This window comes from Excalfactoria chinensis, chromosome 1 (assembly GCF_039878825.1).
Source record: "Excalfactoria chinensis isolate bCotChi1 chromosome 1, bCotChi1.hap2, whole genome shotgun sequence".
Lineage (NCBI taxonomy): Eukaryota > Metazoa > Chordata > Aves > Galliformes > Phasianidae > Excalfactoria > Excalfactoria chinensis.
In genome coordinates, this window is record NC_092825.1 from 131,908,691 (window position 1) to 131,931,001 (window position 22,311).

The 22,311-nt window shown below is 37.9% G+C and overlaps 1 protein-coding gene across 12 annotated transcripts in view; it reads left to right on the plus strand.

Moving 5' to 3' along the window:
* Window positions 1-19,734, plus strand: part of ARHGEF7 (Rho guanine nucleotide exchange factor 7) — a 135,975-nt gene extending 116,241 nt beyond the window's left edge. For 5 of the 12 annotated variants that reach the window (XM_072343685.1, XM_072343619.1, XM_072343670.1 and 2 more), the window contains 5 exons: window positions 1,590-1,679; window positions 4,905-5,081; window positions 13,387-13,486; window positions 14,074-14,128; window positions 16,535-19,734. In XM_072343685.1, coding sequence (XP_072199786.1) covers window positions 1,590-1,679; window positions 4,905-5,081; window positions 13,387-13,486; window positions 14,074-14,128; window positions 16,535-16,657 — 545 coding nt within the window. In that variant the 3' untranslated portion in view covers window positions 16,658-19,734. Of the gene's footprint in view, window positions 1-1,589; window positions 1,680-4,904; window positions 7,834-13,386; window positions 13,487-14,073; window positions 14,129-16,534 lie in introns of those variants that run through there. The other 7 variants (XM_072343626.1, XM_072343693.1, XM_072343703.1 and 4 more) reach the window with 4 other exon arrangements.
* Window positions 19,735-22,311: the final 2,577 nt, after the last annotated feature.

The window sequence follows — 22,311 nt, forward strand, 5'->3', positions numbered from 1 at the left end:
AAGGTCAGAATGTTTTATTCCAACTTCTGCTTTTGCGTCTGTGCTTTGCTCATGAGCTTCTTAGGCCTGTGTACCTTGAGTGCTGAATACAGTATGTTATTGTTAGCAGTGCCTCTCCTTCTATCAGACAGCATTTCAGGCTTTCCTTAGTTTTCATCTTGTTACTGGCATAAGAAAGAAAACTAGGTTTAGCTACAAAATGATAGTAAATTGGTTGTCTGTTGTCTTGCATTGTTTCGAGTCCATTCTAGTCATGTCTCTGATACTTGCTACAGTCTTTTAGGCCTGCCTCATTGCATTCTGTGTGCAGCATGTGTATATTCTTTTAGTAAATATGTGGAGGAGCTTCTGTTTGTTCAGATTAGATTAGAAATATGTCTGGGTTATAGAAACCCAAGTTAACTGAGTTCTTAAAGTATCAGTGAGAGCTGAGGTAGTAACAAGCTCTGATATCTCAGCATTACATGGACACTGAATGTCTGTGTATAGGCTCAGGTGGTGCATATGTGTGTGAGTCATGGCCCTCATGTACTCCATGAATCTCTGGGTGTGTTTTTCTTTTCTGATAAAGTTTATAGTTTACAAGAAGCTTCTGCATATTTGTTTGTCATCTGGCTCACGCTTCCTTTAAACAGGATTCCCTTCAATGGTTTTTAAAAGTTTGTCATAAATTGACCAAATAAAACGCATCTTTATTTAAATCTGTCTAATCTGTTCAAAACCTTTGTAGCTAAGTATGGTTATGGCTCTCCGTAATATGAAAGGGCATTTTTACTAGTTCATTCTTATTCCTCGCTGTAGGAGATGGCGTGTGGTGAGTTGCTGTTTTCATCAGCCTAATTATCAGGCATAAATAGAAACTTTACCTTTAAAATGAGATTTTTTTTCCTCCATCCTTGCGTCAGCAATTAGAAGCTTAAGTTCTACGGTAGTGCTCCTTAAGGCTGTTCGAGTTTGTGGAGATGTAGGAATTTTCCATTGAAGGATTTCTATCAAAACTAAAGCTTACTGATAAATAGGCTTGTGTTTTATAGCAGACAAACCAAAGAAAGGCATTTCAGCCGAGTGCCCTCTCAGTACTGATTTCAGAAGTGAAATATTTGGTTTACTGCAGTAATGATATGGTGCTGCTTTCTAACTACAAAAATATCCAATTATTCTTCTTGTCTTGGAAGAGAAGGAACCTGTACTTTAGAGTATCTGCATCTCTTGAGCTATAGGTAAACAATACAGAGTCAAGGTATTTCTTCACTGTTTAGCTTGTCAGGCAATCCTGACAAAGTTTTGGAGAGTTGACTTTACTGTCACAGTAATAAATGACAAAAAATAAACCTTGATGCACTGGCTCACAGATTATACTGTTACATCACGATGTTTAAAGCATTATATTTTTTATAGTCATTTCTCTTTCCACTGTTACTTTCAGTCATTGAAGTTTGATTTTTGAAATGATCAAGAATTTTAAAGGTATGACTAGACTAAACTTCGGTCTCAAATTTAGTTTTAAACAAACATGGTTTACCAAGCCTAGTCTGTAATAAGAAACACGTACCAGTCTTTAAAATATTGTTGTTCTCCATTGTTTCTAGGTACAGCTGCTTTAGAAGAAGATGCTCAAATTCTTAAAGTCATTGAAGCATATTGCACAAGTGCCAAAACACGTCAAACACTAAATTCAAGTAAGTTAGAAAATATCAGTGTGACTAACTAAGCCACATATCAGATAGCTTTCAAAAAAGTGAAGTGTATGTAGTCTCAGAACTTTATAAATAGCAAACTGGACCTGAAATAAGTTGATTATCTGATTTTAGCTTAGTACTAGTGCTGGAGTGATTATATATTGGAAGCCAAGGTTCATATTTATATACTTCTTTCAATGCTTATTTAAAATACAAGTGGCTTCTTGTCATCATCAAAAATTGCCAATGAATCAGAAATTTTGAGGTGTTCTGCTAGAATATGACAGCCGCCTAATGTGGTTTTTGATGAATTTCAAATGGTTGTCGGTAAGTAGTGAGGGTGGAGAAGTGGACTTGTCTCATTTGGTTCAACAAAGTCTTCTGTTACAAAAAAAGTAACGTGAAACCTGTACAGATTTCTTAAAATTTATTTATTGCCAGCAGTTGTTTTTAGTATTTAATATACAAGCTTTAATCCCATGTCGTAATTTCAGGAGAAACTGTTTTCAGATCTTTGTGTTGCTTAAAGCCATTTATAGTTTCTCAGATGAATATCTAGCTTATTGAAAACTCGTAACGTGCCTCTGGGGGTCCTCCTTCATTTAATCCAAATCAAGGTTGCCATGTGGAGTTCCTCTGTGTTGTAAGTAAGATGTTGCTCAAAGCAGGGGAGTCCATCAGCATGTGTTCTGCTTACACAAGAAAGGAGAAAATGCTGTTAGGTTTGTTCCACTTTGCACCATTTTCACACTGATAATGAAGGATTTTAATCCAGGTGTCCTTGAACTGCTATATAATGATGCTGGAGTAACTCGCAGTTTTTTTTGCTATTGTCAGGCATTAGAAGGATAGATATTACAATTAACTCCTTGTCCATTGTTTAAATTACAGTGTTAAACACTGTTACTGCTAGCCACGGGTCTCTGTGCCTGTGTCCAAGTAGAAGCACTTTCTGCTGACAGGTGAGAAGTGCAGTTGCAGGCATAGATCCCATATTTACGTAATACATATTCACTTACCGTTGTCACCTTGAAAAATGAAGAAAGTTTGTACTCAATTGTACTTCAAAAATGGGAATATAACCCTCGTATTAGACTTTTAAAACATCTGAAGTAACAGCGAAAACCTTCTTTTTGATTTTTGATCTTGACAGATTTTAGATCTCCAAGGTGATATTATCAGTTTGAGAAATTGGCTACTATAACATCATTTTTGATTAACGTTTGACCAGTTTGCTGGCCCTACAGTCATTACTGTAGTGTGTTGAATTGGATAAAAGGCAATTGATGTGTAAAAAATTCTGAAGATACGCCATTGTTCCAACAGAATTAATTGAGACATTGCTGTTAAATGTATTTACTTGAATTTGTTGGTTGTATTCAAGGATACTGTGACAAGAAATGGTTGGGGAAACGTTTGCACTTGCACAGTTGTGTGTGTGTGTGCAGACATCTAATAGATATGATTTTTTTGCTTGCTGTTTTTTTTCCTTTCTATGTATATTTAAGAAATATACATAGTGCAGTTGGTATCATTGCATACATCAGAAGTCAGCAGCTTTTATTTGCTCATATTTGCAGCAAGAAACAATGGTTTTGCTGCTTTGTTTGGAAAGAGTAGCGTTGCCATCTTAAGACTTAAAAAGTTTCTGAAGATCCCTTTGTAGATGGGAATTGGAAACTGGGGGGGAAATGATGCTGGGATTCCTTCTGTGGAAGCATTGGTCAGTATAGAAAAACAGAAGGAAAGAATTACCCATCATCAGTGAAATGTGCCTCTTTTACATACCGCTGTCTTACCTCTGCGCTAGTTTTCTGCCTGACCCTCCCATCACTGATTTGGCATTTCTGCTAGCTGCACCTTAATGCAAAGCCCTGGAAGTGCTGCCCTTGGCAATGCCAGCTTAGTGTTGCTGTGGCACCAGTACACATTGGATGGGAGTGGCGTTAGAGGTAGCGGTGCAACTTTTTCTTTTTGAAGGTGGGAAAGATGCAGGAATTAGTTTGGAACACACGTGCAAATAAAATAACCACCAGTTTCCTCTGTTGCTCGTATACTGTGCTTACTTCACATTTCTCTTCCAAATGACGGCTTAAATCTTTTGCGGTGCCATGCAGATTGTAGCTTGTAATGTGGCCACTTACATGGTTTCAATTTTCAGATATTGCCAGCCGTTTTTTATTTTTAATTGAAAAACAAAATAGCAACACAGCGACAACAATAAAAAGCTCAAACAGGGCAAATAGGGATGAGAGTGTCATTAATCATGTTTATCTACTGTTCTAAGCACTTAAAGTATCTAGACGTAAAGACAGATTCAGATAGAGGCCAGTTAGGAGAGGTGTGTGAGGGTATGGGAGGCACCAGACTGTATTGTTGTTAGCCTCTTGGCCTTGTTTTTCTATCAATCCAGTTTCTACTTGGTTAAACAAATAACAGGGTTACAAGCACAAAGAAGCTTCAGCTTGGCAATCCCTTTGAGTGGGTATGAGATGGTGCTGCACGTGTAGAAAGTTGGCAGCTCTGCTCTGCATGAGAACCTTGCTTTTTTTCCCCCTGCATTTTCCTCTTTGTAGTAGTGACACAAGCACTTATGTGGCTGTATTGTGAGCTGGTGGGAAGTTATTTATCTACCTGAAAAATAAATGTGAAGGGTTAATTGTCATTTGAAGCTGTTCCCTGACCCGGTTCACCAAGCAGCTGTACAAATGGCTGTGTCATTGCAAGGGAGGGAAAGGATGAAGGTACAAATGTGTAATGGGGAAGGGGCTCTTGCTTTTCACATCAGCACTAGGTCGTGCTGGCTTGCTGTGTTTACTGCTCTGTCCCAAATCAGATTGCCCCCAGACCAGAACTGATTCTTTACTTGAAAAGAACCAAACTCCTTCATCCAAAAATCTGCCCTCGAACGAGATTTTGGTTACTCAAAATTCTCAACTGAGACTGCTTGTAAGTTTAAAAAACACATCAAAAATTGTATTGTAACAGTTCAAAAATTATTACAGTGGGTGTAATTTATACCTAAATCCCAAACAAATTAAAAAAGAAAATGAACAAAAAAGAAAGCTTTGGTGCCTTTTTAACAATATTTTCTCTTTTCCTTCTCTTCCCATCACCTTTCGCTTTTATTTCATGTGTTTGGTTGTGGCTATTCCTTACGTTCTCCTCCTCATCCCACCTCTGCCTATCCACATCCACCATTTCATTTCACCTATACATCCTTAGCATGGCAAGGCACTGACCTGATGCATAATCACGTCTTGGCTGATGATGACCAATCAAGTCTAGACTCCTTGGGTCGTCGCAGTAGTCTTTCTCGTTTGGAGCCTTCAGACCTCTCAGAAGACTCTGACTATGACAGTATATGGACAGCCCATAGTTACAGAATGGGGTCTACATCTCGTAAGAGCTGTTGCTCATATATCTCTCACCAGAACTAATGCACTTCTGAGCTTTTTCTTAACAAATGCTTGTTGTATCACAGCCTGCTTTTCTTAGATGTTTTCTTGCTGTTCCTTGTCTCTTTAATGTGATATTTTAACAACTTCTGAGGGAGCTTCTGAAACTTCAGTTATACCTGGTGGAAGGCTCTATTGCCAATGCACATACAAATAAGTCATTCTAAAAAGTGTATATCCTACCAAGGATGATATTTCTTGAGGGTTTTTTAAGTGACAGATATTAATTTGTAGCTCTGAATGGTCTTTACTTTTGGTTTTGGTCAGTGTAGCAACAGGTCCTTTTTCTTTTTTTCTTTTCTCCTTTTGGATACAGCACATTTTTGTATTTTGTACTGAAACCATACTGGCTTATGAGCTGAATGCCAGCAATATGGAAATACTTCAGTGATAGTTGTTGAATTTTCTACCTATTATTAATAAAACATGGAGCTGGTAGTAAGAAAAATATGGTTTAAAACTTAACCGTACAAGAGCTATGAAATAATTCAGATTCACATATCTGGCCCATTTGTTTGGAAAAGCGTTTGCTAATCCACGAGAACTTGTTTATATACTGCTGTCTCTTCGTTGTTGCTTAGACATCTATATGAAGGATCGTACTGCTCTTCCCCTCACCCTCAGTCTGGCGCTTGTCATGAAAACCCAGCAGTCCATGCTCATTACATGCAGTGTTTTGATAATCTCATATTACCTGTGGTCATATTGTCACTTTACTGTATGCAGTAGTGTGGCAGAAAACAGGGTGTAGATGTTTACTTGCCTGTTAAAATACACAGCTGTCAAATGACCATTCTTCCTGAAAGGGCGAGGTGAAAATGGTTCCCCAGATGAAAGCTTAAGTGTTCAGCAACTGAAACTCTAGGTACAACTGCAATCAAACTTGTACAAAGTTCTTGAAAACAGAATGCTTGGCTTTTGGTTTTACTGTTTGGAGCATGTCCGTGACAGATTTTGTGTCTTGTAACTTCTCTCACGAGCAGGTTTGTTTTCAGCAACAGCTCTTCACCTACAATCATGTTGGCTTTTCAGAGCATTGTGACACTTTATACACAGCTGGTGGTCTTGAACCTGTACCTGGGGCATGGCTGGGGTGAAGTGTGTGTTCTGTCTTGTGGATGATTCAATTGGGAGTGAAACAAAAATAAAGTGTTTTCCAAATCTTCTTTAGCATTAGAGAAAAGCAGATGATAAAAGGACAGAAATAGTTATCATTTTCATCAGGATCTCTGAATGCAATTACTGTATCATTTTAAGTGTTATCCAGTGTACAGCTATTACTCTGAGCAAATTCAGAGTCGTTACGATGCCGTTAATTGCTGCTTGGGGATTTGATCACTGTTTAAAAGTTTACAAGTCATTAATACTATCCTGCAGGTTATATGATCTGGAAGTTAGTAATTGCTAGATATGAATGATTCCACAAGGTGATCGACGTGGAGAAGCTATTTTAAAACACTTAATATTTGTAGATTTACATTTCATCTTGCATTGTTTGATCACCTGCTTTATCTTTTATCACCGTTGCTTGTATTTGAAGGCTTGACTAACAAAAGCAGCAATGCTTACTAAACAGAATTTTTAGGGGCACATCTTACTAGCAGTCATACATTAACTGAATGGCCAGGAACTTGTATGTGTTGAACTTTGTCATAAGAGGAGGAATGTTGCTTAGAGAAATGAAAAATGTGTGTGTGCTTCATACCATTCCACAGTGCATCTGTAAGCCACTTCACTTCTCCTTTTCCTTTAAGTTTTTGTTCTACATATATGGAAAGTTTATTTTCCCCCCGTTAAGCTGTGGTGTTCTAGTTAAGAAATGTTTTCTGCATTAGATCAATGATGATTCTTTTCTGTCTGTTTCATGTTACAGTGTAAAATAAGTTGGAAATACAGTTGCTGCACTTGAATTTCCGTATCACGCAGAATGTTTTGTTGTCAAGATTTGAAGATTTTATTGACTTTCTATGCACCAAAGCTTTGACAGTTTACCACCATTAATTATTGTAGCATTTAAGTCATTAACTTTAGTTAAAGTTCATAATTATGATCTTTAACGTTATTACGTGTTTAAACCATGCAGTGTTACAGACCACTAACTATTGTGAATTGATCGGGATCACTACTGCAACATACTTGGAAAAAATAAATAAATAAACATGCAAAGTGGAAATGGTGGTATTCAGTCCAAAGGTTCAGTGTTTCTATTTTTGTGGAACTTCAGTCATGGTAATAACAGTACCTTCTGTTTATGCAATTCTGTAAAATATATGTGTACAGTTACTAATATACTGGAAGGATGGAGAATCTGAGTTAGAAGGTAGGTTCAAGCCATTGTCAGCCCCTCTTCACATGGCGTACACAGTGTTCCCGTAAATTGGTATCTGCCATAAATTGAAGCCAACTAATATTAATTGTGTGTTTTGCATAATCTTGCCAAAACACAGTAATGTGTACATAGTGACGTAAAACATAGAAAAATTAAGATATATTGTGCACTTCATTTGTGAATGGGAGAAGCCATTTTCAGTAGGTAACTGCCTTTTGAAAATACGAAATGGATGTATATCTGAATGTTGCATTGTACTGTACAGTATGCATATTGTTTGTGGTTGCATATATCAATTAAGTGTTTTGTTTTATATAAAAAAAAGGACATCTGTTATGTACAGTTGAAATAAATTTTGCATTTGCTAGACTGTGACTTTAATATTTAATTATTACACAGGGGGAAAGTACAGCGTAACTGGTAACTTAACACTTGACTCCCTTTTCTCCCAGTACCTCCTTTCTTCACTCCCTCCTCCGTAGAAGAATCAGACACTGAAGTGAAAAATCTTTTTAGAATTGTGTGTGATCTTTGTTTAATGTAATAGGCAGCTGCAGGAAACTCCGTATAGTGTGAAGTGTGTGTCTTAGTGTTAATTTTCATATAACTGTTCAGGACTCTTGTCACTCATAGGATGCTTTTATAGTCTCCCGCCCTCCTTAATCATCTTTTTTCATTTTCTGAATTGGTAAATTTTCAGTAAAAGCACAGTTGAATAATTGGAACAATCTCAAACGTGCTACTGCAGAACCTGTTAGCAGAGATACACTTTATGAATATATTGATTTCTACGGTGTTTCTACAACTTCAGTCATTTTCATGATTTAATATTGTACGTTTTTCTCTTTAAAACAAATCATTCTGTATTTCTGTTCAAGAAAGTCATATATGAGTGTTTCAAAATAAAATAATCATCTAATATATGTACTAATAGAACATAATGGTCCAATTAAAATACAAAATCTAGTTGTGTTAAAAGGTTATATATATACATATATATATATATACATACATATATATACACATATATATATTTGCTATGATTTAAGTTTAGGTTTTATCCTACAGCCCTCTGGTTGCATTTTTATTTGTATTGCTTAGTGAAATGTAGTAAATATTGTGGGATAACTCTTTCAAACTATTGTCTTTGAAAAATTAGCAGCTTCTTCAAATGATGTACCTGTCTTTCAAACTCTTCATTCTGTTCTTAAGTGACTGAAGCTTGGATGTGGAGCTGTATGTTTGTTTCAGTCTAATCTAATTATTTTCTTTTTATTTATTCAGTGTTTTGTTGTAGGATGCCTAGGTCTGTCATCTGAGTCTTGTGGGGTTCTTTTCTAGTTGTGAATTAGTGCTAGTAAAAACAAATTAACAAAGAAGTTGTGTATTTATAATGTTTTGTATTTTGGTGTAATCTCCTATTTGCACAAGATGTTTTAAGGCCGGACTCCCTTTTGACTTCTGACAGATCTATAGCATGAAGGATTGCCTTTCTTTTCCTCTCAGTTCTTTTAATGTCAACACGCACAGTTTGGGAGCTTTGACATCTGATGCAGTGAGAAATAGAAGGTGAATTTCGCAGATCTGCTTATCCACTTCAGCATCTTGAATGTAACTAATGCAATGAACAACTGTGTTCTAAATAAGTAACTCTTATTTTCTGTTAAACGTTTCCTTCCACAGGAAAATGACATGTCTGTATATATCAGTGGCTAACTGGTCTAAAAATTGTGTGTGAACATGCATAGGTCTCTCTGAAAGCAATGCCTCCTGTTGATTTCCATGAAACCTGTAACAGATACAAAGAGCAAAATAATACTGTTTGATAGAGCAAATTCTCAGCTACACAACACCTTTTCAACACTGTCACCATCATTAGCTATGCATTTTTGTCAGCAGTGAAGAGCCTGAGTGCAGTGCTTTTAACAGTCTGCTGCCGTCTCCATTGCTGCAACACACCGCTCAGTGCCTCAGTGCGCTCACATCCAACATTTGGTGTCCATAGATGTTCAGCAAATGTCTATGAATGGCAGGTTGTTGTTTTTTTGTTTTCCTGCATGGAGGAATTTCTTTGCACACCTTTGTCTCCTACACACATTTGTGTCAGAAACCGTTGTCATGCTGCCCCCCTTTTGCCATCTGTTGCAGGGCAACAGCGTGTAATGGGATTCTGGTGGGAAGGTTCAACCCCTACTGCTGTACCACCAACATCTACCTCTAATATTGTGGGCCACTAAATAAAATAGGAGGCATTACTCTTGGAGCTGCCCTTGTATTCAGTGGCGAGTCAGACTTCTGGCTTTGAAACTTGAGGAAATGATTTAGAACTACTTAGCTTATGAAGAGAGCCTAGCAAAGCTGGTAGAAAACAGGGCTATACACTTGTAAATGCTATTTCTAATCTTTGACCTTTTATTGTGCTTTATTCACTTCTTTTCCTGTTCATAATAAGGATATGAAAAAGTTAAGAAAATGGCTATTTGCAGTTGTGCAGTAGAACTTGATGGTCTGAAATTGTCATGGGTTTGTTTTTTGTTTTTAATAAAAAATGAACCACCATCACTGTGAATCTAACTTCCTAGCTTAAACTAGAATGTCACAGTCTCTGGAAGAAGGCAAACTCATAGTATCACTGTGACTGTAAAGTACCTGGGTTGTGCCTTCTTCTCAAAATGGAGGAAGGAGCTGTGTTCTCTGACTTGTGAGGAGGGACGCAGGCTTTGAAATGGGGCCTGAATTTAACAGAGTAAAGAATGTGTAATGAGCGCCTGCCTCCATATTGTTGGCTTAATTGGTTTGTTTTTTCAGATGTGCTAAGAGCTGCTTGTCAGTGCGGCTGAGATGGGGATCAGGCACTGAAAAGTAAAGGCAGTGGTCTGCCACTGACAGGCCTGCTCTGTGTCATGTTTTTGTATGTGTTGCGAAGGCCTCAAGGCCTGGTGGGCTGTATTGCTGTTTGCTTGATTCTGTTGGTTTAGCAAACTCAGTTTCCAATTTAGGGTGTCGTATCGATAAGAAGCATTGTAACCCTTTCTTTACCGCTCTACAGCTGGGAAATACTGAAGCCAAACCTTTACTTTCTTGATGGCATTTAAGTGAAGGCTGAATCTCAGTAATCGTGGTTCCTTATTTTACCTTTGTCTTAATTATAAATCACTCAACATGGGGTATCTCATTCTTCCAAGATTCTGGATTTATGGGTTTCCCACTGAAAAGTTATGGCAGCTTCCTCAGCTTTGATTTTTTTCTAATCATCAGGTAACTGAGTTTGCCACAAATTGTTTTTCTTTTCCTCTCCCTTCATTTAACAACTCCACCAAAAAGTAAAACTAAACTAACCCTGTCTTGCTAAGCTTAAGGTTTTCTTGTTGTTTTGTTTGTTTGTTTTCCTCCACTATCATTTTTTTTTAAACCTAGGACTTCTGATTGAATCATCTCAGGGTGATTTAGGAGCAGAGTTTTTGATGGTCAGTTGAATGTTCTCATTTTTGCCTTTTTGACTTGGAATGAGACCGATTAGTGTCATGTAATACAATTCTGCTCAAAACTTGCGAATCTGGGATTGGCAAAAGGCGGGTAGGATAACCTGCAATAACTCTTGATTCTTCTGTGCTCAGTATCTAGGATTGCCTAATTTGCAACAACTTCATGACCTGTCCTCTTAGCATAGCTCTGTGCACAGCCTCCACTGTACTGGAATGCAGCTCCCTCTTCAGGTCCTAAAGCTGTATCTTGTAATACTTTCTGGAGAGAAATAGTTTCACAGAGAATAGTCCCTGAGAAGCTGGTGGAGGCCAAAGGTTTAGTTTATAGAATATTGCTGAATACTAGTAACCAAGTAATGCTCTGTTTGAAGTTCATTCAAGATGCAGAAAAAAAAAATAAGCCTTTGGCATAAACATTACAGAAAAGCGGGACAATTATGTAGCTCCGTTTTGCCTTTTGAACTTAACACGTCAACTGGGTCCTGACACATCAACACTGACGATTCCATGCATGTTCTCAGTTGATAACAAGATCCTTCTTTGTTGCAGGATATGTGAGCTGTGTGTTTGTACCTTTGATAGTTAGCGAGTGCATACGGGGTTTAAAAAGCAACTTTCTGTTTATGTGAGAGCAGTGAAGGTGAGGGTCACACTTGCGATGTCCTGAATTCTGCAGTAGTTGATATTCTGTGGCACAGGAAGGCCAGTGTTCACATGGGCAGATTACCTTGTGTAAGTGTGTATGTGTATCGTGTGGTCTTGTTGTGTGTATAATGTTGGTGAACGTTTTATTTTTATGAAGCAGTGTATTCTTAGTAGTATTGCTTATTGTGCTATGCTGTATGTGGATGAGGATATGCCAGTGTAGACTTTTACATGCATGTGTGTGTATAACTGTATTGGATTATAAGGATTGATACAGAGACTCAGCATTTAGTAGTAGCTGGTACCAACTAACACCCTGAAATAACATTTTGCTAAATGTGTTGTGTTCCATCTCAGGCAAATAAAGCTAAGGGGTAACCAATTAATTAAAATAAACGAGGTGACTTTTTGTAGCTAAAGATTGGTAGTGCAAACAAATATTCATGAGCTTGATTTGCTGTGCTTTTTTCTTTGTAGATTGCTCCTCCCCTGCAAAATGAGGGAGGTTATTAATTCCAAAGTATTTTTCACTTTGCAAGATCAAGAACTTACGGCTTTCAAGGATGAGATTCTGTTCTCAGATATACAGTTGTCTCTATTCCATGAAGTTTGACCATCATGTACTTGATGATATGTTTAATCTTTGCTTTCAGGTTAAGGAAACTTATTTTCTGCACTACAGGTGTTTAAATAGTCTGATGAGCTTAATGTGTACTGCAAAACCATGTTCTCTACAAGCTCATTGTTCAGAACATAAGACTGCAGCTGTTAGAAAGTCAGGATTATCCAGTGAGCTTGAATTTCCTTAACTTGGTGTTAAGGCAAAACTGCGGTTCTGTCAAGAGACAGCCCCCTCTGGCATGTAACCCTACAGCATCTGTTGAGCTGCGCAAGCAGTGCTGGAATGGAGACATTCTTCATTAGTAAAAACTCATTACAGTGAATTGGTAGGCAATTCACTGTATATTGGTCAAAATATGCAAGGATTTATTGTTTTATTCGTGGTATTTGAATGAATCCATCTTTAAAAAATTTGTTGCGGTCTAGATAGTGTTTCTAGAATACATACTTTGTGAATGGGTGCATAGCAGTTAGATTCTTCCATTATGAGCTACGCTGTTAGACTTTGTATGAATTATCTTAATCATTACGGTTTTTTAACATTATAGAAAATATTCTGAAGATGTTAGAATGTTTTGAGTATTTGTGAAGCCATTAAGTACTTCTAAAAACTTATTTAAAATATGATTGCTGTATATGTGACTAGAAGACAGTCTTAAAGCGTATGTGCATGTATGTGTCTATGCACATACGCAATTGTGTTGTTTATGGTGTTCTGTGGAAAGGATTCTTAACTTTTTTGTCTCTGTGCCATTTTGGATTTGTATCACTGTGGGATCAGAATCTGTCCTTGAGGCTTAATTTGCTACTTCTTGAGCATGATTATCTTTTTCCGACTCAGCTATGGTGAATTTGTATAGATTGCTGGTTGCTGATGAGTGCCCTGTTCATTGAACTGTGTAGCATCCCCATCAATAATGCAGAGGAGTTGTCGTCACCAGGGTAGAAATGTTATACTGTAGTTTGTTGTTGTAAGGCTGTGGTTTCGAATATAAAAGCGTCATTATTCTATGTGTATGAAGGGAATTGGGGGGAGGGGGGGGGGCGAGTAATGGAAAGTGATATCACTTGGTCATGTGGGTTTATCATGCAGTGAATGAAATAATGACCTTTGAAATTCTCCAAAGCTACATGCTAGGTTCTCATTTTGTAATCTATTTTTACAACAGGTTCCCGCAAGGAGTCAGCTCCTCAAGTCCTGCTTCCAGAAGAAGAGAAAATCATTGTAGAAGAAACTAAAAGTAATGGTCAGACTGTTATAGAAGAGAAGTAAGAGAACATTTAATGAATGATGGATTAAAATAGTAGACTTTGCACTTCTCTTCCTCCTCCCATTTCTTACTGCAATGTGCATGGTATATAAATAGGAGATGTAGGTGCTTGGAGTATGCTGCCAGGAGTCCTTGTGAGTGCAGTAGGCTTTCATTTAAATGCTTGTTGCCCAACTTCTCTGAGAATGATACTCAGTTTATTCCCATGCCAGGGAATGGTATACTTCACTTGTAAATAGTTTTTCCAAGTACTTTAGGATTTCATTATTAAATTGATGTTGTCTTTCTAGTTTGCGTGTGGTGTCATCCTGTTTTGTTAAGGTGTGTTTTGGAAATCAGATCTCTTTCTATTAAAGAGAGCTATAACATAGGAAGCACTGTAGGTCAGCATGTGTTTGAGGGATGTAACGTGTTCAGAGAAGCTGATAGCAGGCCCTTGCTACCATTGAAGAATATAAATTAGGACAAGAGAATTTTTAGCATGAATTTGAGGTTAGACAGATTTCATTTAACAGTTTTGTCTAATAATAGATTTTAAAATATCATTATGAAACCCATTGTAACATGATCTTTTTTTCATTTTAGAAGCCTTGTTGACACAGTATATGCATTAAAGGATGAAGTACAGGAGTTAAGACAGGTTGGTAACTTGCTACATATATAGCAATGTGGAGAATGGAAAGATAAGGCTTGTTATTAAAACAAATGCAGGTTGTAAGTTGATTTAGTTTGATAGCAATTAACTCCAATTTTGGACTAAATTAAAATCTGAGATTCAATTTTAGAAGTAAGCAACACCAATTTGAGAGAGACCCACCATCTTTTGTGGCTGTCTTTAGTAGCCTTTGGGAAGAGCATGATGTATCTCATGTCTGAGCGGATTTAGTTATGTTTCGTTGATTTTGGATGTTAGAACTTTTGAAATGTTTAAAGCATTGAATTCACTTTCTGTGTATTGCAAGCAAAATAAGTGTGTAAAGACTGAAATTGTATTTGCTTTTGATTTTTAGTAATATAAGTATTTGGATCTACTTATGCCTTGATTTACAGTCTTCCAGTAACCTGAATGCCTCCTACAAATAAGTTCTGAAAACTTCTCATTTCAAGTGTTGGAATCCTTTTCTCTGCCTATTATCTACCTTTTTTAATGAGGTCTAACCCTAGGGGTAGCTCAGTGTGCTTGTTTGTCGTGTGGGAAATTGAAGCATATTACATTTCAGTTGCTAGTATGGAAGTTGCAGCTGATATTCTAAGCATATTTTATATATCCAAATGAGTTCTTGTAAAAAACCTTTTGTTGACAAGACAAAGCCTGTTTAAACCATATTTATATGCTATATTACATACTCAGTTCTCAAAACATAGGTAAAAAAGAATTGAATTATCCCCATTCTCTAACATATGAATTTGCAAACTGATTTTAACTGAAGCCAGATAAAATCTCCTGTGTTAAAGAAAATTGTGTTTGTATTCAAATTACTTTAATTTTTGAGCTCTAAACATGTATCTGAATTCTCTACCCATCTGTAAATGCGCCCAGTATTTTTAAGGGTGTTGTGCTTGTGTCTTGAAACAAGACAGTTGATGTGTTACTGTTTTCAGTGTACACTGAAACATATGTATTCTAGGTTTGATGTGAATTTTGCATTCTTTTTTAGAAACACTTTTTAGAAGTACAGGTAGTATTAATAACTCATAACTCATTAATAACTAATATTTCTGTGACCTGGCTGCTTCTGTACAAAGGGTAGAAGTGCTGCCTCGTTGAGGCCCTGCTGATGTCTTTGTAATCCTAAAGAAAAAGTCACCCTCTCTTGAACTTAAAGCAACGGCTTGCTTCTTTTTTTCCTTTTCAAATACACTTTTCATAATCTGGCATGTTCCAAGCCCAAGAGTTATTAAAGGCTGACTTTGTTTTCTTGTAATATCAGGGATATTAGCTTAGAAGATCATTTTTGGTCTGCTGCTCTGGTATTGCCAGGTAGAGAAGTGGCAGAAATAATCTCTGAGCTGGGAAGGCCCTAAATGACCCCAGGGTTGATGCATAAAAGCTGTCTGAGAGTACATGGTGCACTAGTTGGTGTAGATCCAAGAGTAAACCACAGAGTAGAATCCCTCTAATAGTCGTTTCCATTAGTTATTCATCACTTGTTCTCAGTAGTACATTCCTGAAGTGAAATTGTCCGTACCTACAAGAAAAGGATTTGAGTTTTTTGACAAATTTGAGGAGAAAATGTAGGCAACTCTTGATCTTGTTCTATTTCTAGAAATTTCTGTAAATGACAGCTGATGGGAGTCCAGTGGGACCCCTGGATTGCAGACCTGTTTGTGTTAAACACCCATAGACTCTTTGTCTTGAGGGCTTTGTCTCATCTTCTGGTTGCTTCCCCACTGTTGCCAGCATCAGCTTGGCCTCTTCTGGATTAACGAATGTAAGCACTTCTATGGTTTGGTCAGTAACATCCTTACAGTCTTGTTATTTGTGGCATTTCAGTATCATCCAGTCGTGCATTAGTCTATACTCTCAATACTGGTGTTCTCTGAAATTCAGAGTCATCTTCAGTTGCTGGTTTTTGTGTGTATTAAACTTCAGTCACAAAACACCTTTCAGAGAACATAATGGTTTTTGAGATACTTCTTGCAGTTGTTTGCTTACTCGTTGAAGGAAGCTAATGTGCATCAAGTTTTCAGATGCTTTTCTAGGGTTTTAAAGCTAGTTAGATTTATGGGAAGTTCCTAGAAGAATACTTGTTCTGCTGTTGTTGCTGTTGCCCTTTTTCACTGAGGAGATATTCTGCTGATGTTGATGAGCTTTGGGCAGAATTCAGGATTACTGGCCGTTTGTTACTGGCGCTTGCATTAGGAAGGATCCCCAAGTCCTACAAATAAATAGGAAACATTTCAGTCTCCATTTGCTGTTTTTAGTTCTACGGTGTGAAGTAACTGTAACGTGTTAAACTTCATTAGAAGACTGTACTTGTGAACAGCTGATAACAGGTTTACTTCTGAGTAACCCCAAACTAATAGTTCTGTCTCTGTTGAACAGGATAACAAAAAGATGAAGAAGTCGTTAGAAGAAGAACAAAGAGCTCGCAAGGACTTGGAGAAGCTTGTTAGAAAAGTTCTAAAGAACATGAATGATCCGTCTTGGGATGAAACCAATTTATAACTATTTTCTTTTTCTTTCTATTGAAAGACCAGTTGTAAAACTGAGCTGGGAAGCCTTCTGACATTAGTCAGTGTTGCATCAAGAGCACTACAAAACAGGATTTAACTGGATCTGGTGATTTCTTGCTCTGAACATATAGAAACAGTCAAGCCATTCACTGAAGAAATCTGTACGTTAAGTGTGGAGACTGGATCCTGAACTCTACTAAACTTAATTTGTTTGCATCTAAGTTACCTCATTTTGCAGAAAGTGCAGCATCTGACTAAAAGTCCATGTTTTTCAGTGGCTTTTTAATTAAATATATATATTTTTCCTGTAAATATCTGTAATTTTGAATGCATATGTGGTTGGTATATCAGGGCTGATATGTTTGTTTGGTTTTTTTTCCTCTTGTTCTTACAGTGGTCACAAGTGTTAGGAATGGTGGCAGTACCGTCTTAGCTAAGAAAGGTCAGAGTTCTTTGTGGCTAATTATGGATTTGCTCCAAATTACTCATCACACATGCAAATTTAAAAGCTTGTTTTTCCTATTGACCGGTGTATTTAAATCCTTTACTGTTATTTATGTCTGCACATGCATTTGAAACAGTTTACAACTGTTTAGAAACAGTATTAAACTACAGAAAGTTGACTATTGACTCTGGAAACAAATCTTAATGATACTAATGCCCACGATTTATGTTCATGTACTCTTATTTGGCAGACTAATCTGTTGTGCTTTGGCCACCAGAAGACTGATGTACTTGCCTGCTTTTTTGACTGTGATTTTTAGGTGTTTTTATGTACTACATTTTTTTGTTGTTGTTGTGCTTAAACATACAGCTGGCTGGTAATTTAATGGATCATACAGTTTGTGAAAGCAAAAAAAATCAGTCTAATCCAGAATTTTGTGAATAAATTGTTGCTATTTATTTTTTACGGTCACAACAATTAAATTCTAGCTTGCTTTCCCCTCTGCCCCTTTCCCCCCCCCCCCCCCCCTCGCATATGATGCATGGGCCAGGGCAAACTTCAGTTAGAACTTTGTTTTTTCACCACTATGTAAGACTTGGTTTGGAATTCCCAAACTGTGGAAGCAGTCATTCCTTTCCCACCCTGTTTTCTCGGCATACAGCTGCTTTCTGTCCTGCTAGGAGTTAAATGGAAACAATCTGGAAATATTATTTTTTTCATCATACTGTAGTTCATTTTTTTTGCATCACAGACAGATTGGAAAATACATATGATGAACATACCTGAACATTTTTATTCCCTAGTCTGATAGATGCAATTATTGCAATCTTTTCCCTTCTTTAAAGTAGGAGATGCTACGTTACCACAAATGTTGAGCTTCATTTGGAGCACTTAAAGTACGAAGCCCATTCAAAGCTCACTGTAAGAGTCTCCTTGATTTCAGCAAACTGTGAGTCAAACTGTAGGTGGTACAACTTTCTCAGGAGTTTTTCTTCACTTGACAACGGATGTGCAGGTATAGCACAGACCTGAGTTGCACCTTTTGCCATCTTGATTTTCTGCTGCCCATTAATTCTCTTTAAATGTAAGCAGATGTTTATATAAACTATAATGAATCGATGCCAAAATGATTAGGGTGGTGAAACTTACTGTGCGCAATGTGAATCTAATGAAAAAAAAGTTTTTAAAGCTGTTCTTGGTGGAGAAATGTGGATGGCTTTCTCCTTTTTTTAATAGGAAAGAACATTAATGATGACATTACTGCAGAGAGAATTCAGTGAGAATGGGTACTTAATCTGATCTAGTTCTCTGGTTTTAAAAGCTGAATAGATTTGTAGTATTTTCATCTGTGTTCCTCTGATTTAACGATGTCTTCCTCTAGTTCTGAAGGAGCAGACCAGGTAAGAACACTTGAGAATGTCTACAGTATCTAATTACGTACACTCACTGAACTTTAGGTTTTTGGCAATTCTTGATAGCAAAATCTTTTCCTAGCAAGATCTTAGCAGACAAATATGTGAGCTGACATTTACAGTGATCTTCATCTTTAGGAAATAGTCTTGCTAAAAGCTAAGTGATATTAAGCCCTGCAAATTAATGGCAAATTGACTAAATTTAGGGTCGAGAACGACGCTATAATGAAAATTTTGCTAACGCTTTTACTTCTGGCATTAAGGCCGTTCTCAGATTGAGTTTTAACTTTCCATTGAGCATATGTGGAAGGACATTCCAGAGGAAGTATAAGAGGAGAACATCAATCTTAGCAGTATTTAGCAAATTTTAACTCAGGAACAACTTGGATCATAACATAACTTTGTTTTACATCGTATTGTAAAGGGTAGCATTGCTGTGTAAATTTGCTGACTCGTAGTACCTGTGATTATAAGAATTTCTGACAGTACCCCTGTACTGATATCTAATGAACATGCCTTAAACACTGGGATCAAGCAGTTGTTAAATATGACCAGGACTTGGGGACTGATTTTATTTGAGGTGGATTGGGATGATGAATTTTTACAAAAAATTAAAAAAAAAAACAAAAAAAAACAAAAAAAACACAAAACCCAAACCCACCTAATGTTATATGTAGCTCTTGTCTTTAGCTCTAGCGCAGAGAGCGAGATTCAGGCTTTTGGGAACCAAGGAATATCCGGACTTTTTTTCTTTTACAATTTGTTATACTGTATATAGAGTGTAAATTTCACCATGGACCTTCTGAATTGTTGGAAACTTTATATAAGCATGGATAAAAGGGGCACTGTTTATTTAACCTATTAAAGGGTTATTTCTTTGCTCTCATCATTTAGGGATGAGGAGATGAAGCCATTTCTTATCCTGTAGATGTGAAGCACTTTCAGTTTTAAACTGTCCAAAATGTAGCATAACATTTCTCTGTACTTATTGATGTATGCGTGTTTGTCTCACCATGTCATGGCATCTTAAAGATTAAACAACTGATTGCCTTTGTATAAACTTTCTTAATGCCAATTATTTAGTGCTTTTAGGGTGTCTGTTTACAGTGTCTGTGGAGAAGTCAAGTTTAGTTTAGACATCACAATAATATCCTGGTATCGACTACTAAAGTGTTCATGCTACATTGTTGTAATTAAACCATGGTTTTTCCCCTACCCAATGAAGTGTTACATTTAATCTGATGTGTGGTTTATGAGGTTTTTTTTTTAATTACTTTTCATATAAATAACTCTGCTATTTTGTAGCTGGAATAATGTCTTGAAAGGGCCTTTCCGTTATCTCTTATACTGGCAAATCAATGCCTTGAAAACAAAACCAAGCAACAGTTGTTGAGAGGGGTGTGAGCCATTTGTTTAAAAATACCCCCACCAGTATCAGTCTTTCAAAAAGACATTTGGAGGGGTTAATAACTGAGCTTAGGTTTGTGAAATAATTCATCTATTTCAGCTCTGTTTATCAAGGAGGTGTTCTTAGGGGATAAAAAGAAGTCTTGAAATGGAGCATTGTACTACTTCTGTTGGAAGAAATTTCTTCCTGCTCTTCCATTGTTTCTTCATTGTAGAAGTAGGTTGTTGTTGTTGTTTTTTTCTAACCACAATTTGAAATCCACATTTATTTTTCTTACTGTGTTGCTCCTCCCACCGTCTCCTTTTTGTGTGTCTTTTATTGTTGTGGGTTGACTTTATTGCCACATCCCCACTCAGGCACTCTTACATTCCTCAGTAGGAGATGGGGGAGAGAGTAAGATGGAGCAGCTTGTTGGACTGAGATAAAGACGGTGGGATCACTTACCAGTCACTTCAGGAACATCAATTTATTGTCAATTAAAAATAGAGACGAGTGGCGAGGAAGATGAACAAACTGAAAACACTTTTCCCTCAAGTCCTCCCTTCTTCTCAGGCTCAACTTCACTCCTGGCTCTTCTGCCTTCCCCCCCACTGTCCTTAGTTGGCACAGATTGGGCAGGGAGTTGTGAGTTGCCATCTGGCCATAGCAGTTCCTCCCACACTCCTTTCTCATCATGCTTTTACCTACTTCAATTTGGGATCCCCCATGAACTGCAGCATGAAGGTCTGTCTGGTGTCTTCATGGGCTACAGGGAGGCATCCTGTTTCGCTATGGTGGTCTTCAGAACCTGTGGGGCCCATCTCCACTCTGGCGCTGGGAGCACCTCTTCCCATCCCTCTGATCTGTATGTTTTGCAGGGTTGTTTCCTCAGTCTTTTCATCACTGCTGCACTCTTAAATACATTCTGCCGCAGGTGCTACCAGCCTGGCTGATGGGCTCATCATGTCCTGTGGTGGGCCACTGTTGGAGCTGACCCGAAATGACTGTATCCTTTATGGATGGCCACTGCCCTCTTACATAGATCACCCCTTCAGGCCCTGGTGCCACCAACTTGATGTGTAAACCCAGTACATTTAGTAACACCCAGGAGCAAGTGGGTTCACTGGGATTGGGAAAGCTCTCTGGAACATGTGTGTAGTACACCAAAACTACTCTCAAGTTTGGTAGGTGGTTACTCCTTATGGCAGATGCAGGTGGGAAATAGTAGCCAGATAGGAACAGAAAATATTTTCACCCTTGTCAGTTTGTCAGACGATTGGTTTCCTTTTCCTTGCTCCTTACCTCCTGATGTTTTTTCAGTCACCTACAGGACTTCCTCCAGGTCGCAGTGTAAGTTGTCCAACAGGTGAAATTTGCATCCATGTCGCTGTCATATTAAAGAGTTGGTAAAAATACTTTCTATAAACATCAACTGCTTTCTCTTTGTGTTGCCGTTGCCACGTGGCTGTCACCTACCTGCCCAGAGGGATCAGGAATGTTTGGCATTGTATGCTTTGACAGCTATGGGAGTACATCAGTGGAAGGCATTCAGCATTTGGGAGGGCGTGAGGATTGATAAAGCAGCAATGTTAATGGTGTTAGGAGAGAGCTGCAGCAGTGCTTTGAAACGCAGAGGGAAATGTATTGGCCGTGGTTTCTTCAGGCAGTGCTGAACCTGGATCTGAAGATGATATTGCAGGCTGCGCTGACAGAAGCTGCAGATTGAAAATACAGCAGATTAAAGATACGCTGCTGCCAGCACAGCACAAAGTTATTTCTGCTCACATTGTGATGGGTTTCTGGGGAAGGTCTAAAAAGATCTTGGGATGCTTTTCACTGCAAATGGCTGCAGCTGTGCTAGCATTTCTAATTTAAGGCTGCGCCTCCAATCTGATGCTATTTGTCCATGGGGTATCTAGTTTGTGTCCTGGTGGATCTGCTGCATGTAGTAGGCTCAGACATTTAGGTACATTTTTAGGTACATTGTAACCCACTTGTTTTAGACTCTTTTGCTGAATCTGGTAGGGCAACGGATGGGAAAAGAGGAAGCATGAAACTGCTGTTTATTACAGGAGTGAGAGGCCTAAAATCATTGGAGGAGGTGTTGGATGAAATGGGAGATATAGGTGAAATGTGTGTTTGCATGTGCTGATGCTGAGCCATCATGGAATTATGGAGTTTGCCCTTTGGAGAAATGCTGAGATGAAATTTGTGATGAATTTACTTTGCAAGGTATGCTCTATAACTGGGAGAAGGAATGCAAGTGTGCAAGGTCCTACACCTGGGTCTGGGCAATCCCATATGTCAATACAGACTGGGGGATGAATGGATTGGGAGCAGTCCCATGGGGAAGGTCTTAGAGGTAGCTGTATGAAAAGCTGGGAATGTGCACTAGCTCATTC